At 40.6% G+C, this 16,633-nt stretch overlaps 1 protein-coding gene across 3 annotated transcripts; it reads right to left on the bottom strand.

Annotated features, from left to right (window-relative positions):
- Positions 1–587: 587 nt before the first annotated feature.
- Positions 588–14,710, bottom strand: plekhg7 (pleckstrin homology domain containing, family G (with RhoGef domain) member 7). 3 transcript variants are annotated; one of them, XM_085411890.1, is made up of 17 exons: positions 14,426–14,710; positions 13,108–13,891; positions 12,396–12,418; positions 10,060–10,178; positions 8,836–8,876; positions 8,371–8,472; positions 7,821–7,970; positions 7,462–7,557; positions 7,048–7,146; positions 5,657–5,770; positions 5,073–5,247; positions 3,979–4,094; positions 2,231–2,318; positions 2,057–2,136; positions 1,792–1,936; positions 1,493–1,590; positions 588–1,015 (listed from the first exon to the last, which is right to left on the bottom strand). In XM_085411890.1, exons 2-17 carry the CDS (start codon positions 13,777–13,779, stop codon positions 905–907), a joined length of 2,229 nt encoding a protein of 742 aa, XP_085268016.1. In that variant the 5' UTR covers positions 13,780–13,891; positions 14,426–14,710; the 3' UTR covers positions 588–904. The 3 variants fall into 3 exon arrangements, with proteins under 3 accessions (XP_085268016.1, XP_085268015.1, XP_085268013.1); XM_085411889.1 differs by having other exon boundaries at positions 13,108–13,894; positions 14,435–14,710; XM_085411887.1 differs by having other exon boundaries at positions 14,435–14,710.
- Between the last annotated feature and the right edge of the window lie 1,923 nt (positions 14,711–16,633).

The following is a 16,633-nucleotide window of genomic DNA, read 5'->3' as shown; positions in this document are numbered from 1 at the left end:
AGGGTGGCTGTCAAGAAGCCATTATTAAGGAAGGCAAACAGATAGAAAATGAGTGGTAACGGGTCTTGAATCCAAATTTTCTTTTAGTTTATACGTATTGATGACAATTTGAAAGGAGCTCAGGAGAGAGGAGCGGCAGTGAAGGTCCACAGCCATCTGTAAACCACGGTGGAGGCTGCATTTCAGCCAGTGGTGTCTGAGATCTTGTCAGAATTAATCGTACATGTATTATAAATGCAGGAAAATACCATCACCACCATCTGCTATGCAATAACACCTGGAAAGCATCTAATTGGCAACGGCTTCATTTTTCAGCATGACAATGATACATACTGTCAGTGCAGTAAAACCATACCTGGATATAAAAACAAACCTGGACCTCAACATTACTAAAGCAGTGTGGGATCGTCTGCACAGAAAATGAAACAAAAGTGAGAAACATCAAAAGAAGAGCCTTGAATGTCTTTCAAGAAGCCTGGAGAACTGTTCCTGAAGGACTGTAAGAAGTTACAAAAAGCGTGCCTAAGAGATCAAGCTGCAGTGGTCATACTAAACTTTCAAGCTCTTTAGAATGCACCTATATCCTATTTTTAAAATATTAAATAATTAGGGGTGGCTGAAGACTTTTGCACAGTACTGTATGAAGCACTATAAAACATCAGAAGTGATCAATAGCTCACAGACAATTTAAAAACTGCATGAAATGATGTGTGGAACGCTAAACCCAACGTTTTACTACATGATGAGATGTTTATTTCACACTACTGTAGCAGCTGCCTTCACAGTCAAACCGTTTACAAAATCATCCTAGTGCTAGTGCAGTCATTTACAAGACATCAGGGGCAGTGAAGTGCACATTAACAGTAGAAACTTTTTCACATGGCTTCTAGTTCTGCTTGATGGGTCATATCTGCGAAGACTCCAGCCACAGCGAGGAGCTCTTTACTCGTGCCTGCTGAGAGTCCTGCTTCAGCAGCGCCGTCACTGCGCCCTCTATCTTTGACATCCATACTCTCTGGTGGGGAAAAAATGTTTAGAAAGAGAAATATCAGATTTACCAGTTTGATTAACTGATAATATTATAAATTGTATAGTTTATTATTTCTTTGTAATGTTTGTTGCTGTAAGCTGTCCTAAACAGCTTCACACAAGTAAGATTAAACAATACAGCAATTTATTTTTATTTTCCTATACATTGTTCATCTAAACCAAAATAACAGAAACCTTTAAAAAGATTAAATGTATAGCTATGAATTTTTTACTATAAATAAATCTGAACAGACATGCATACAAACTGAATTTAGAAATCATTTAAAATATTTTAGCTTCACTTTCAGGCCTCTGAAGAGTTCACATCTTGCAATGATGTTTTGCACAAGGCAGAAATGTTTGGATAAACTTATGACACATTGTTCTTCTGAACATAATGTGATCTGTGTCCTGCATGCTCTCTTTGGAAACATTTCAGGTATTCACAGTTGAATTGATCTACCTTGACAGCCTCTGACGCAGCTTGCAGGATGAATGCACCAATACACTGTTGGTAGCGGTTCTGGTGCATTACTATGAAAGAATGAGGCAACCCCGATGCTGTCAAGAAAGTACAAATGCTTTCATTTAATAACACCAATGCACCACATGGCATGCAAACATAAACAGAGAGACGTGACCCTGAAGGATATTTTGATTCTGTTGACTGCTTTGCTACGATGTGCTACAAACATGTATTTTATAAAAAATGGGTTTAGAGCTAGAAAACTCAATTAGTTGAATCTTAAAAATTTTACTTACAGGAGGCATTAAGTTGATCGATGTTTCTAAGTTGGAGTCGATCTAGAGAGATTGGCTGGTCGAGAACCGTGAAGGTGCATCCCTCCTTCAGCATCTGATCCAGCTCCAGGTTTTTCAGAGGATTCTGCTCTGGACCTATGGACCTCTGCACAGGATGTCAGGACATATATATGAAGTTATGAGGGATATGTAGTTAAGGCATCCTTGCACTAAATATCTATCACTAGCCTAGGTTAGAGTGAGCAAAGGTTAATGAGTGACCCACCTTCTTGTTTCTCTTCATCTTTGTAATCAGCAAGAATTCATCAAAGAGGAACATATAGACGTCTATGAGCTTTGCGTTCTCTGGGAATTAACCACAGAAAGACGACGTAAAGTTTTTAGTCAATTCGAAGCAGGAAGCGTGTGAAATGTGTTGGATTTATGCCAGCTGACACACCTGTGAGGACGAGTTTCCCTTCGTGCAGCAGACTCCTGTGAGAAATCAGATTATCCAGTGTGACAGCCTTCAGAAGATGTTTCAGATTCTAAAAGAAAGAAAGTCACATTAGAAAACATTTTCACCTTTTAGCGCTTTTCAGACACATCGGTCTTTCCATTAATCTGACAGCAACTCAGCATGTTGGCTTCTGAATGAGCACCCTGGCCCTCTACTAGTAACATGTACATATCACTTTAAGCATAGCACGTCTTAACTGCATACTATTGGATTAATAAATAGGTATGCGCATGATAGCGAAAGAGCAAGTCACTCGTGTCTAATTTAAGATGCATCTTTGGTATTTCAAATGCAGATGAGCTGTCTGTGTGAGGGCTACAGGTAGCTGCTGCAAACAGGTAGCATACAAAAACAAACACGTTCACATAAACAGATGACAATGGCGGAAAGAACTAAATGTTCAAAACTGTGGTCACATTTAACTACGGTTACATGCTGACACTACCAGTACCACGGGTGTAAATAAGTATTGTCAGCACTGACGATAGTTAAATGCTCACAATACTTATATGCAACAAGTCATTTACATGTAAGACTTACACATCGCAACTCTCACTCTCTACCACTGCTATCTGTGTTCACTTCAGTTCAGGTTTGTTTATATAGCACCATATCACAATAGTCCTCCTCAAGGCAATTTATGCTTTACTATATAACTTGCAATGTAAAAGCAAAGACTACAACAATTATACAGTCCCCCTATGAGCAGGCACTTGGGAAAAGCTTTCTTTTAACAAGAAGAAACCTCCGGATCAGAACCAGGCTCACTGAGGGGCAGCTATCAAGGAACTGGTTCATGGTGAGGAGAAAGAGAAGAGAAAAAAAAATCTGACAGGACAAAACACAAATTTCGGAAGAGAATGTGTGTCACAGTGTATGACAGGAAATCTCCCAGAAGCCTGTAGCAGCAAAACTATAGCAGCAACTATAAGTTAACTTTTCAAAAAGGAATGTTTTAATCAGTTTAGAAGGTATCTGTCTTCCAAATACAAACTGGGAGGTGGTTTCACAGTAGAAGCTCTTTCCCCATACAACTGTTGGGTGGGCTGGTCCCATTAAAACAAAAGGGAAAAAAATAAGTGCATTTACACACATGCAAGTTTCTCTCCTCTGGTGTCTGAGTCTTTCTGTTTCACAGCGTGCTCTGCACCTGGATGACAGACTTATTACCTTAGTATAAGTGCTATGAAATCAAGCTATTCATTAACTGTCTTCCTTTCACTGGTCTCACTTACACCAAGTGTTTGCTGCTCTTTCTATTTCGCTCTGTATGCAAAGCCCATTCCCTTGCCACATGTACGGCAGAGAGAAAGTGAAGATAAAATAACTACAGATGAAGAGAATACAAACAGAAGTGTTAATCCACCTACAATGACAGGGAAGAAAGACTCTCTTGGAAAAAAGAAGAAGAAGAAGAATAGTGCCGCTGTCATCCTCCCATTCAAATTGAAGCTAATATTTAAAGATGTGAAACTGAACTATTATCAAATGACACTGTAAAACTCTAAATACTGCTATTCATTGCTTTCAGATCTGATTTTCTGATAATTTGATCAGTTTATCTGATGATCATCAGGCACTGGAGGATAAAGTGTTGGCACATCTGTGTGACACGTTGCTCTTTCAACACAGTTCCTGAAGACACAAACACACCCAAATAGCAATATATACACAAACACAGGACAGACCTCAGGGATGAAAGCACGCTTGTCCCTCTCCCATACAGGCAGCCAAACCAGGGCATCTCTCAACTGTTTCACTTTCTGGTAGTTATCCAGCCATTTGACCTTTCCTTCTAAATCACCTGTAAACAGAGAGGACAGGAGACTGAATGTCATTAAGGACAAAAACAGGTCCTCAGACTCAAATTGGTCACTGACAACTTCATTCATGTCTGACACGTCACACAAAACTCCTGCTACATTTCCTATGCCTTTTATTTTACGTAACATATACCTATGTAAAATATGCATTTTATAATGTACCAAAGTGCATAATGATTACATTCATTTATAATGCTATACAGTGATGCCATACATGGGCGTGACCATATCGTGAGAGATTTCAGCTGTCTCTGCTTTTACAGTAAATATCCCCCACACCCACAGAGGACTTTGGTCTACACATCCTAGCTGTGATTACAATACTCATTGTCACCTACGCTTTACACAATCATAACCTTTTAAAAGGTGTGGTAAAACACACCTTTTTAATGGTTATGGGACAAGGTTTAATTAAAGATTTCTGAACCCTGAGCAGTTTCGTTTGGTACGGTTATTTGTTCAACGCGGCAACATGACATTGAGTTGAACGGCTGTAGAACATTTCCCACAGCCTGTCCTTCCAGTTATATAATAAACCGCCAAAACAGGTCTGCAAGCAGAGGCTTGCAGTGAAAAATAAATGGTCAAGGCCTCCTGGCTGATATCCAAAGCATGCAACCTGTGTGCTGACAGGCACTGATACTAGCTGGCCCGTTTATGTTGACAGACTTACGTCCACTTAAAAAGCCCTTCTATCTAGATATGTTTGTAAACCACCAGGAGGCAAACACGTCGTGCTGAAGAAACACCTGAGTCATGATCAGCTGATTAACATTACTCAGACGCCTGACTCAAAACATTCATTTTGCAAGGTGACGAGACCTGTGCAGGCGCTTTAATTTAGCAGGACTGAAACAGTAAAAGCAAATCTAGCCAAGCAGAGTCTCCTAATGAGGTCAGCCGAAATCAAAAGGAGAGCATTTTGATAACAGAAGGGAATTTTCGAATTCAGTGCTCACATATCGATTTATCCACTTGTTCTGCTATAAGTTCCAGCCCTCGGGCTTCGTCCTCCTTCTGGCATCTCTTTGCGATATTCCGCAACAGCAGCGGGTATCGAGTTAGCCTCTGCAGCGGTGCCACCAGCAGGTCACGCAGGTGAAGCCTTCGGCACTGCTTGCTCCTCTCACACCACTGAGGAGAAAAAAGGAGGGACAAAGAATGGGTACAGTGACAGAACGAGTGAGGTCAAATGTTTGAAAGGACTTGACTTTGTAGGGAAGGAGGGAGAGGATGGGCAGTGAAATGCCTGTGAGAAGAAATTATATGTAAGACCAAACACAGTGACAGTTCCAGCAAACACGCCAGCATGATGACAGGGAAAGTTACACAAGGTACAAACGGTGACATTCCTCCCATTGGCAGGCTGCTGTGACACTGAACTGATTGTTTGCTATTTGGGCACCAATGCTCCTGTGAGTCCTCTCTCACATTGGCACACAACACCTGCTGCATTGTCATGGTACACAGCGTCCTTCCCACTGTGCTGACTGGCACGCTCACACACACACACAGACACACACCAGTAAGACCTCTCCTGTACCTTCACGTAAGTCCCAAAGTCCTCTCTGGGCTTCAGACTGTCCAGATACAGAAGAGCCGTGGAGTAGTTGAGGCAATACGTCTGCAGGCAGTGGCATATGCTCTCCTGGAAAGCCTGCCAGCAGACAGTAGTGTTAGACAAACACTGGGATACAGGCTGCTGGGTCGCATCAGCTGTTAAGCTGCAGATAAACATATCGTAAAAAAGCACAAAGAGGATGCCGCATGCACACATGCACGCACAAAAATGTCCAGTGTGTGTTTGTAATGGCATACATGCGTCTAAGATTGTCCTGTGATGTTTCTGTTAAACTTTTAATAATTTTATGTAATTGTAACTAGAGTTAGGTAACCTTTTCCCTTCTCAGCGAGCTTTGAAGATGCCATATTTTCAACACGCTCTTGTCATGAGAGAAAGGAAGATGGAACAGATAATAACAAAGCACATACGTAGATTTCAAAGTACAGTTTAAATGCAAGCATGCTAAATTTGGTCAGTGAGAGCATCGTGAAAGAAAGAAAGTAAATTCAGCTGTGTATTTGTGTTCTCATAAAAAACATCTGCATTAAGGGGACACTTTCCCGGGCACTAGTTATCACACTTGATTATTGGGCTATAAGACTCTGTGGAATGTGTTTTGTCCATGTGGGCAGCTAGAAATCTAGTCCAGCTTGAAGCTGTCGATTTTAGAGCAGGAGCTTCTCTCAGTCCATGGTGATGTAAAACGCTTGTGCAGTTACCAGTTCATAGCAGGCTGGAGCCTCGGTGGTTCCTAAGTTGTTCTTGAACATCCTAAACAAATTCCTCTCATGTGGCTATGCTTAAAGGCCAGGTATGTGCCAACAAACCAAGCAATTTAAATGAACTCAAATTCCACCCTAACGAGCGATTAAATACCTGTATGTGCATTTTTAATCCCGTGTGGATTAGAGAAAATCCAAAATAAAGTCCAACTTGTGTACCCAGTTCTTGTTTTTTGAAGTCATTAAAGATATATGCTATACAATCAGCCTACCCTGGAAAATGAACAGTCCAAAGAAATCATAAAAAATTACCAAAAAATGATCAGTGTACTTAAATGTTTGACCTCAACTGTACGAGAATATTACATTTTGGCTTTTCTGCACATTATATCAAGTCCAGCTGATCCTTAATAGCTAGAAGAAAATAAGAATGCTTCCCAAATAAGAGCTTAAGGTTAATAAATTCAAACTATGCAGCTATTTTTCAAGTCTTTGAAAAAAAAAGCTGTTTATGAAAATACTTTAAGGATTATATAATAATTAATCCAGATGAGCATATCATTCATACTTTTTCTATCTATTTTGATTGTCTTATCAGCGGGCTAGTGAACACTGCTGTCACAGAGTCCAAATGTGAATCAAACTTGCCTTCCCCAGCAGATCCAGCAGGGTGGGACTGCCACCCTCAGTAATCTCCAACATGTTCTTGATAACGCGGAGGAGGCTGTTTAGGAAACCTGAGCTCACCTGGAGCAGAAAACAGTGTCAAATGTCACCACAGGGCCATGTGACATTTTTATAATATCACCGAGGTATTATGTTAAGATAATTGTTAACAAAGGTTTTTTACACCACATTATTTTTTGCTGACCATTAAATAAGCTTTAAATAAAAAGCTAGCATTTTAAAATAATACAGCTGTAACGACTCATCATTAGCCCTTTCATAGTAACTTTATGTTGATGTGACACCAAACCATGTTGTTTTAAGGATATGAAAGCAACTGTTGTTAAAAATGATTTACACAAACTCCTCATGCAAATGATTTGCATCATTTCTCACCAGGCAAAGCTCATTGAGATTCGCAAACAGCCTCCATGAGTCAATATCAGTCAGGCAGTTGGTCACCTGCAGGTTTGTGAGCGTAGCCGAAAACACCTGAGAGGCACAAAGAAAGCAGAAAGAGAATAGGTTCAAGGTCTCTCTCATGCCAGCATTAAATTTCAAATCCACTGGTGGAAAGACGGGGAAAATCCAAAGAGACTTTTACACGAACTCCAAAGGCGGGAATTCAGTGAGAAGAATACAAAGAAGCAGGTGTTCAGTTGCATTTGGGTTTGGTCTATTTATTTGTGATCCTGTGTGTGTTTTTGTGATTGTGTGTATGTGTGCATTGTGAGGCTCTGTAGGGAAAGAGTCACCTCTTTGAGAACCATGAGTTGATCCATGAAGTAAACACACTCGCTGGTGAAGAGCTCCCAGATGGTCTCTTGTCTCTTGAAGCCCTGCGGGTCAGAGGAAGCACTGACCTGGGAAGACTGGTCTTGCAGGAACTCAGCCAGAGAGTAGTCCTGCTCACAGATACACAAAAAGACAAGAAGCTATAACTCAAAGTAAAGGCTGCATCCTCCACAGAAATCTCAGCAAACGTGTTTATTTTATGGCTGTAAATTTCCATCTGCCACTATTATAGATTCAGGAGTACATCAGTGTTTGTTTGTGTACATATACAGGTCGACTTGTGTAGTCACTGCCTAGAAATTCTGGTTCTTACACAGTCTGTGTCATTCAAACATTGTAGGAGCTTCCATGTAACTGTCAGCTTCTCATTTCTGAGTCATCTGGCAAACACTGAGTTGTATTTGACTTGGGAATCTGGATGGCTAAGCCTGGATCACAAAGTCAGTGAACGTACAGAACCAACACGATGATTTACAAAACAAACAGCAGCTAATAGCGCTCATTTCTTGCCTTATATCTCTGAAGCTCCAAGTTTCTCCAGTCTTGAATCTGTGCAGTTGAGAGATATTTCTCAATATCTGACACCGTGCATGTCTGCGGCTTGCCTTTACTCTGAAAGGGAAAAAAAAATTAGGCAACACATTAGGCAGATTTTTAGGGCTGTGCACTAGCCAAGAAAAAGGGTGTGTGCCTAATTGTTGTTAATATCTGTTCACATAACAACCCAGCAGTTTCAAAACTAAATTAACAAGTTTGGCTCAAGTTCTGCATTTCAAGTGTTGACCAATTACAAAAAGCTGTGTGGGCCAAAAGGGATAAGAGGAAACACACTAATCTGCTTTGGGAAGTGGGTCAGAGAACAATGTCCAAACCAATTGCTCACTCCTAAAACAAAGTACATCAAAACAAATTACAAGCATGCCACTGGCACCAGTCACACACATCGATGACTAGCAGAAATACAAATGCACTTACCGTACTACGCCTCGAAAAAGGCCACTTTGACTTCTTGGTATCTGTAAAAGTTGTGACAGTGAAAAGAAGCGTGAGCATTTTAAGTTATACGCACATGACAGTGCCAATCACAGCTTGCTGAAAATGTCAAAAAAATCTTTTGTTTTTTGTAAAGTGACCACCACAAGTTCTGTCCTTTTGCTTTTTTTAAATTCTAGAAATACAAATAATGCTCCCTTTACGACACAACAACACTAGACTGATGTCTACTCATAACTCTATATAGCACTTTCTACAGATTATCTCTAGTCTGTCTGTTTTATAGGTGTGTAGATAAAGTTATAAACCACACTTTTAGTAAAGATGTAATAATAAAATAAGATGTAACTTACAATAATCTTGACTTTGAATAAATTTAATGCTATAAAACCATTACCTTCATTATAAAAAAGTAATTATAATCATTAATGAACTTAGTTTGAGGTTTGAAATTCAGCTAAAAAAACAAACTTTTATTAAAGTACTAAATTAAACATTTAGTCAAAGTAGCTTTCAAGTATTTCAATAATCAATAATGGTGGGGAAAAACATTTTGCAGTATTTTTGTAGTATTTTTACTTGCATCTAAACAGGAATACCAAATAAATATAATTTAGTCATAAATTTAAATAGTCTGAGAATACTATAAACAGGAAGGCTCATCTCATGCACCATCATCTGACATAACGTTAGCCGAGCAAACTTAATTGATATCAAAGTGATTAGCAGATTGACTCTGCATTAGGGTAACATTTATGGGAGGTTTTATTGATGGTGTTGGTATGCTTAGCAACCTCATTTTGCAGCCAAAAAACATAAGTGAAGTGAGATAACTTTATCTTTGTGTTACTGGATAAAACAGGTACGGATGTAATTAGCAGATACTCAGGATATCGCATGCCTAAAAATTGCGATGATATTGTATGGTGGCGTGCCTGGTGAGTCCCACGTCTAAAAATAAAAAGTTCATGGAAATTCATAAAGTAAACTGAAAAAAAAAATCTAGCTGTTGTGCACACATTTGAGTCGATCACCATAACAACAAGAAAGGACACGATACAACCAAGCAGGAAGCAGGAAGTTCATTTTGCTGTGAAGCATTACAACAATAGACATATTGACTCAATAACAGACCCATACTAGTTCATGAGCAAGCATCACCTAAACAGAGGGCAGACTGCAATCTGCTGGAACTGACAGAGGTACCTGCGAAGTTTGAGTCATTTAGTAAGTCAGCTGCTCCATTGGACACGAAAAGATCTCCTGGAGAAACATCCAAGCCGGGCAAACTCACGACGACGGAGCTCCGTCTCCTCTGATAAAGCCTGAGGACACAAAAGTGGACAGGTGGACAATTTAAGATGGAAAAAAATCCAAATACGCAAACAAAGAAAAGACAAAACAACCAAAAAAACCAAAAACGAGTTCTTCATACTAAGAAGAAAAGCTCATCAGACATCAGAAATGTACAGTTCAATGATTATTACTCCATTGTAAGTGTATTATATTCTAAAAGAATGGAAATCATACAAGCAACAGGAAATTACAGAATTCCTATTTGTGGTTTTACATTGTTGGGATACCACTGAAATACCATCCGCATTGTGCAGCAACCCGGCGATTAACATAGGATAAGTGTTATGTGTCTGGTTATCCGTGGATAGATGCTTGTTAATGGATCGCCCTATTTGTGTGGAAGGAGGCAAGCTGTCAGTGTGTGCCAGTTATAATCCGCTTGGTCTGCTTTTCATAGTTAGTAACTGAGGCATGGCTGTGGCTGGAAAAACACAGGCCTGCCTCTCAGCCTCAGGCAGGGCTTAAACGGCCACTGTTCTCAAGTGTTTTGACTTATCCTCTGCTGCTGCTGCACTTCTGGGATTATTGCTGAAAGCAAAAATGGACGTTCACATCTTGAAATTAAAAATTAAAAGCCCAGTGATAAATCTTCATAAGCAATGGAAGCTGACCCTGGAATATGCAGGCTAAATATCCAGAAAGGGCACGGCCATGGAAATGTTTTCATTTGTTGTAAAAGCCCAAAAGGAGGAACTTGATTGGTGACAGCATGACATTAAACCGTCCCAATGCTAAATAGACAACTGCAGTCGTTAAACATGACTGCATACAGCCATAAAAAAGGACACAAGGTTCTGCTAAAGCTAAGGCTCACTTTGAACACGCTGACACTGATCGACAAGCGGTCAGTGACCCACGTCAACACTCTGCGGTTTGGCTTTTAAATATTTTAGTGCCTTTGACTTCAAAAAGGAGAATTTAAGCAGGAATCAGTAGTGATGAAAGTAACAGATTAAGGGCAGATAACAGCAACACACAATGTGGCTAAAAACCATAAGGAAGTGTGACTGACAGATGAGGGCTAATGCCCCTGTTTAGATTGACAATACAATACAGTGGAGCAGAAGTAAAAGCAAGGGGAAGAAAATGCAGGAACAATTTATGTAAAACTTCTTCATTAGATTGAAGGAGGAAGTGTTCTTCCCCTCACGGTGCAACACATCCCCTCACACAGGACCTGCATTCTTGCTGCTGTGGCTGCACAGTTGCAAAAGTACCCTACGAGACTAATTCGAGTTCACATGTAGGCCACATAGCTGCAGGGCCAACTCATACACTTGGAGGATAAGTCAGTCTACAACTGAGCGGGGGTAACCTGGTACGTTTTTCCTCTAGGACACTTTTGTTCAACTGTGAAAGCACCAACTGTTCTTCGCTCTCACTGGATGGGCCGTTTTCTTCCTGGTAAACTGATACGACACCCACGTCCAGATCAATGTAAAGATGCTGAACAGAGAGACAGATAACAGTCGGCAGTAGCACCTGAGGGGACATGTGGCACGAAAGGTACGATTACCTCTTCATACCAGGCCAGTGTCGCCTTGCAGTTCATTCCACAGCATCCTCACAATGACATCCTGTTGGTTTGTGGCAGCTCAGAAAGCTTTCTCTTTGTCCGCCTCTCTGCTACAGAGAGCACTTGTAAAAATGGCCGCTTTGTTCATGCATAACAAGAGAAATAATGATGCTCCCAAACAAGACTGTCCCAACCAAGGCTCGCAAAGGCCCGGTCACTGTAAGAGGCACAGTGCCAGGGTGTAATTACAGGGACAATAGCTGCCTAATTATCCGGTGAGGGGAAGAGCCTGGACGCCTATTAGGAGGGGTGTGGGCGGCAGTAAGGGAAAACAGCCTTAATGAGCCCATACATAACCATAGGACTCTCAAAACTTAACCCACCAAGCTTATGAAGCATTAACAAAGACACGAGTGACAATGAGTGCACAACAGGGATCCTCAAAGCAAAGGTCCAATCATCCTCGCTTGCTCTCAAGCACCAAGAGAGCACACAACTCAGAGGCACTCTGACATGTTGTAGCTCGGATTTTGGGTTGTTTTTGTGAGCAGGTGAAACAGAAGGACAAAAATAAAAAAAGAAACCATATGTGACAGCTGTATCCGTTCCAGGAAGAGTTTTACGATAGGGTAACACAGATAACATGCAAAACAGTCCAAGGTACACTTACCTATCATGGCAGGATTCCTTCTCCTGTAAGAAAAAAGAACTTTGTTAGTGACCTCATCTTTCCAAATCAGCAGTTATACTACACGCCACATCGACACTGTCTCGCTCCACAGTCAGGACCAAGCAGAGGGTTCACAGACCTCCTGCCGCTAACAACACCACTATATCACTTTCAAAGACATTCAAATTTGAATCTGTATTTTAAGTGGTCGCTTGCATTCAAAAGCCTCTGATATTGGAGGAGAATGCCGGTGCTCTATTGAGGATCGGCTCGCTTGAATACCGTGAGCTGATGAATAGATCTCCCCATTATCTTTTTCCATCGCTCACTGACCCCTCCATTATTAGGTGACTGCTGACTGCGGTGAATAGGGGCCCGAGGAGAGCACTTCCCAGGGCTCTCCAGGCAGTGGGCTTGGTCAGAGCTGTCAGTGCATGTAACTGCTGATTCATTTGCTGTCAAAAGCTTGCATTGTGAGTGACCACTGCGGGAGGCAAGGCCAATTGAGGGAATGAAGGTTTTCCTCAAGGAAGGAATCTGCAACCATTTAATTTTTAGACTTTGCCAAAAAAGAAAAAAAAAATCTGCAGTAGATTACAGGAAATTTATGTGTGGTGATGGGGAAGAGGTTGGTGTGAAGGTTATGAAAAATCGTCTTTTTCCTGAGTAAATATGCAAACACTAAATTTACAAATACGTGGTAAAAGCTCACCTGAACTTCATCCTCAGGAAATCCATTGTCTTTAATAAGAAAAGGATGAGCACTGTGACATTCTTGTTCCACAGAAGTGATACTGTTGTCAAAAGTCTTTGATCTATGCGATCTGCTTCGCTGTTGGCCTGAGGATGACACTGGCTGATGATCGGCCTCCCCGTCAGAGAGTGGGCTCGCTGCAAGAGGTGAATCTACTCGGTGTCCTGGTGACAGGGGACTTATGGGGGATCCCGTGCTTGCAGATGATTGCTCTTCCTGAGTGCTCCCCATCCTGTGAGGCTCTCTAAAATCTATCTGAGGACGTCGGGTGCTCCTCATCCTCCTCAAGGTGGGAGATGTGGAGATACGTCCAGGAGCCTGGCGGTCAAACTGAAAGAAAGGTGGAGCCGAGTTGTCTGGGTTTACCAAAGACAAATGTCTCATTTTGGAGTGTGTCCGTTTGAGATCTATGTGCATTATGACTGGGTTACTGGTCTGGCTCTCTTTGTGCTCAAAAGATGGCGAGTCCGTTTGCGTCTCAGCATCCGCCACACCTGTTGTGACAACTTCATTTTCAGCCCATTCGATGTAGCTCCAGTCCAGCTTCTTTTCATTGTCCGTGTCCTTATCCTGCAGAATAACGTGCTGTAGAGAAGACATTGCAACCTCAAAGGCATTGTAGGGCTGCATAGATCAGGAAATGTGTAATCTTATAGTCTGATTTTTTTTTCTCCTTCCACTCGAGCTCAGATGATAATCCTACATTCCAGTCACCGTTCACATCGCTTTACTTCTCCTGATTCTGCTGGGAAAAGATGAGAGTTAGCCATCAGAAAAAAGCAAATGAAACCAGGCACAAGCCTATATCCAAAAAATGAGTTTTAAAAGGTCAGCTGGCACTAAAGAAGCCCTGAAAATACATCGTGTGTTTATATAGTTTACGATACAGATGGAGTAGCTCACATATCCAACAGCAGAGTCACAGCACAGTGTGGCAATAGAGGTCTTGGCAATGTGGCGCTAAAGAGGCCATGCACCTTGCACTACCTCTACTGACTCAGGTTACCATCTGCTCCTGCTTTTGCATATTGATGTAGCCTTTTCTCCTTTTTACTATTTCGTTGTCCTAATGTACTACAACACTGCCTTTCACTGTTTACTCAAAGCCGAAAGAGCAGTTAACTCGGCACATCCACGAGCGGACAAAGGTTAAGGGAATAAAGACAAAAAAAGTATCGATTTAACCACATCAACGATTTGTCTTAATAATAAATAAACGCGTTAACGTGAAGAGAGAGACTGCACATGCGCCGAAAGAGGGAAAAAATTAACAAGCCTGGTTTACTTTCATCCTCCGGTGCCTCGCGACCACTCGGACCGACAGCTCGCGGTGAAGGCTGACCGAGGGGAGTCCTGCTGGATGTCTGGATACAAGGCCGAATATTAAGTTATTTCTTATTTGTTCCTCCAGAGTGGAGCTCCTACTGCTGGTCCGTGTAGAGAGAAGTGAAGGAAGGAGTGGAGCGTTTCATTGTTCAGAGCTGTGAAAGGTGCGACTGCTCTGCTCTGCTCTGCTCTGCTCTCTCTCTCTCCAGCCCAGTATGTCACACACAAGTTACACGAAGCCACCCGGTCAGTGTTTGCCTCACTAGTACACCTCATGTTAAATTATTGCCACCTACCTCTGTAACATGCGCAGTTCATTCAGATGCCTCAACTTTTTGGTAAGTGTAAGGATATAGACCACAACTGTGGATGTATTATTGTGAGCAAGTATCAGAAATTAATATCATATTAATTTCCATTAGAGACACTAGTTTTAGGTCTATGTATATTTAAAATAGTGTAATATTTAAAATATAATTTAGTTTGTTTTTTTCTGATGCTACATTTTTTAAAACCACTGCTTTTGATAAAAAAAAGTCCAGGATTTTTTTCCCCAGTCGGTGGAATAAAAATTTGTCAGCATAAAGTGCTGCTCCCAATTATGTTTATTCAGTTTAGGCTGTTAGCCTGTCACTGTCTGTGTGCCAGCATCAAATTAAGGAAAGCCTAACATTATGCAACCCACTCATTTCTTCTAGTTTCAGAAATAATCTTCATAATTTTTTTGTGTTATTACCATTATTATTTTAGTTATTAGTTAGCTTTGTATTGCACTGAATCACCATGAGGAACCAGTTATTGAAACCAGTATGAAACAGCAGTCGGTGGTGTTTATATTTAACACAGAGAAAGTGGAACAGCTGAATCACCTGTTGGTTCAATGAAGTGAACACTACGGGGCGATGTAGGGTGAATCATCTGAGCTGCATGAGCGACGTTTCCGGAGGAACTCTTTAAGATTGGGTCTTGCGCGCCCCCTGGTGTAAAAGAATGGGTAGTACATGAAACCGCCACAACTTTTCTTCCTCGTGAGCTCCTGCCACTCTTCCACTGCAGCTGATTTCCTGCTGCTGATTTAACTTTCCCAATAAAATGGGCAAATGACACTTTCATTTTAAGCCATTTCACATTCATGTGCCATAATGATCGTACATTCAGTATTGATTAAATTTAATTTAACACTATGGTCATAATAATTTTAGTCATTGTAAGAAGTTACTCTCAATAAAATAAAAGCACGGATTATTTCTAACTCTAACTCTAGGACAGCTGGATGGATCGAGTGTAATGTATCCTTTTTGAGTTGTGAATGACATAATTGTGTATGTTATTACGTTATTAGTACTGATACATAACTATGTTTTAACAGCACCATGGTGGTTTAGTTCAGTGGTTCTTAACCAAATGTAAATAGTTATGGCATAAGAAAGGGTGAACAAAAAGGAACAACAAGCACAAGTTTATATGATTCTTTAAAATATATGTCTTTTTTTGGTTAAATATTTTGTAATTTTACATTTTTATCCTCAAAGTTTGGAGGAGAAACATCTAATTAATGGAACTGCTAACAAGTAAAAAGACACAAGCCAGAAAGTTTTTATTATTTTTTTTAAATTTGGGAACAACTGCTTTAAAGGTGTACTTTACCCCATAATTCCATGCCTATATCTTCTCTCATCTACAGTGCAGTTGATCCATCTAAATCAGTTTAGTGACAGTTGGGTTGTTTTAGAGAGAACAGCTGCAGAAATGTCTGAAATCTTCTGAATGTGATCTTTTAGATGGCTCTGACCTTGTGAAGCTCGCAGTCACAAGGAAGAAACAAATGAGCAAGTTTCATACCAGGTTCTCAAAATATCTGCAGAGCTTTTTTTCCTTTCTTCTGTTTTAGTGAACATAAAAGCTCAATTAGGATAAACTATTATTATAATTTTTTTTACCATCTGTCACTCTGGATGGTTTTTCTGCTGACTGATACCAGTGTAGCTCGATAGAAAAAAAAATAGCTCACAGTAGCATTTTTTGGAGTAGCTGGGTCGTAATTTCTACTCCCCCACTCGTTTTATAAATGCAGTTTTTGCTGCTTTTAGTTGTTTTTTTTTTTTGTGTTATTACCATCACCAAAAGTTATACGTAACCACAATTTTGTTGTACATGT

This window comes from Rhamphochromis longiceps, linkage group LG7 (assembly GCF_057381845.1).
Source record: "Rhamphochromis longiceps isolate RC_006_pf linkage group LG7, R_longiceps_female_GT1.1, whole genome shotgun sequence".
Classification (NCBI taxonomy): Eukaryota; Metazoa; Chordata; class Actinopteri; order Cichliformes; family Cichlidae; genus Rhamphochromis; species Rhamphochromis longiceps.
This window is presented reverse-complemented; position numbering and strand designations above follow the sequence as displayed.

Coding starts and splice junctions, on each gene's coding strand:
- plekhg7 (XM_085411890.1), bottom strand. CDS start 13,779: ATGCAGCCCTACAATGCCTTTGAGGTTGCAATGTCTTCTCTACAGCAC. Junction 10,179..12,395: donor AAGGAATCCTGCCATGATAG/GTAAGTGTACCT, acceptor TTGTGTCCTCAG/GCTTTATCAGAGGAGACGGA. Junction 7,971..8,370: donor TGGAGCTTCAGAGATATAAG/GCAAGAAATGAG, acceptor ATCTGTGAGCAG/GACTACTCTCTGGCTGAGTT.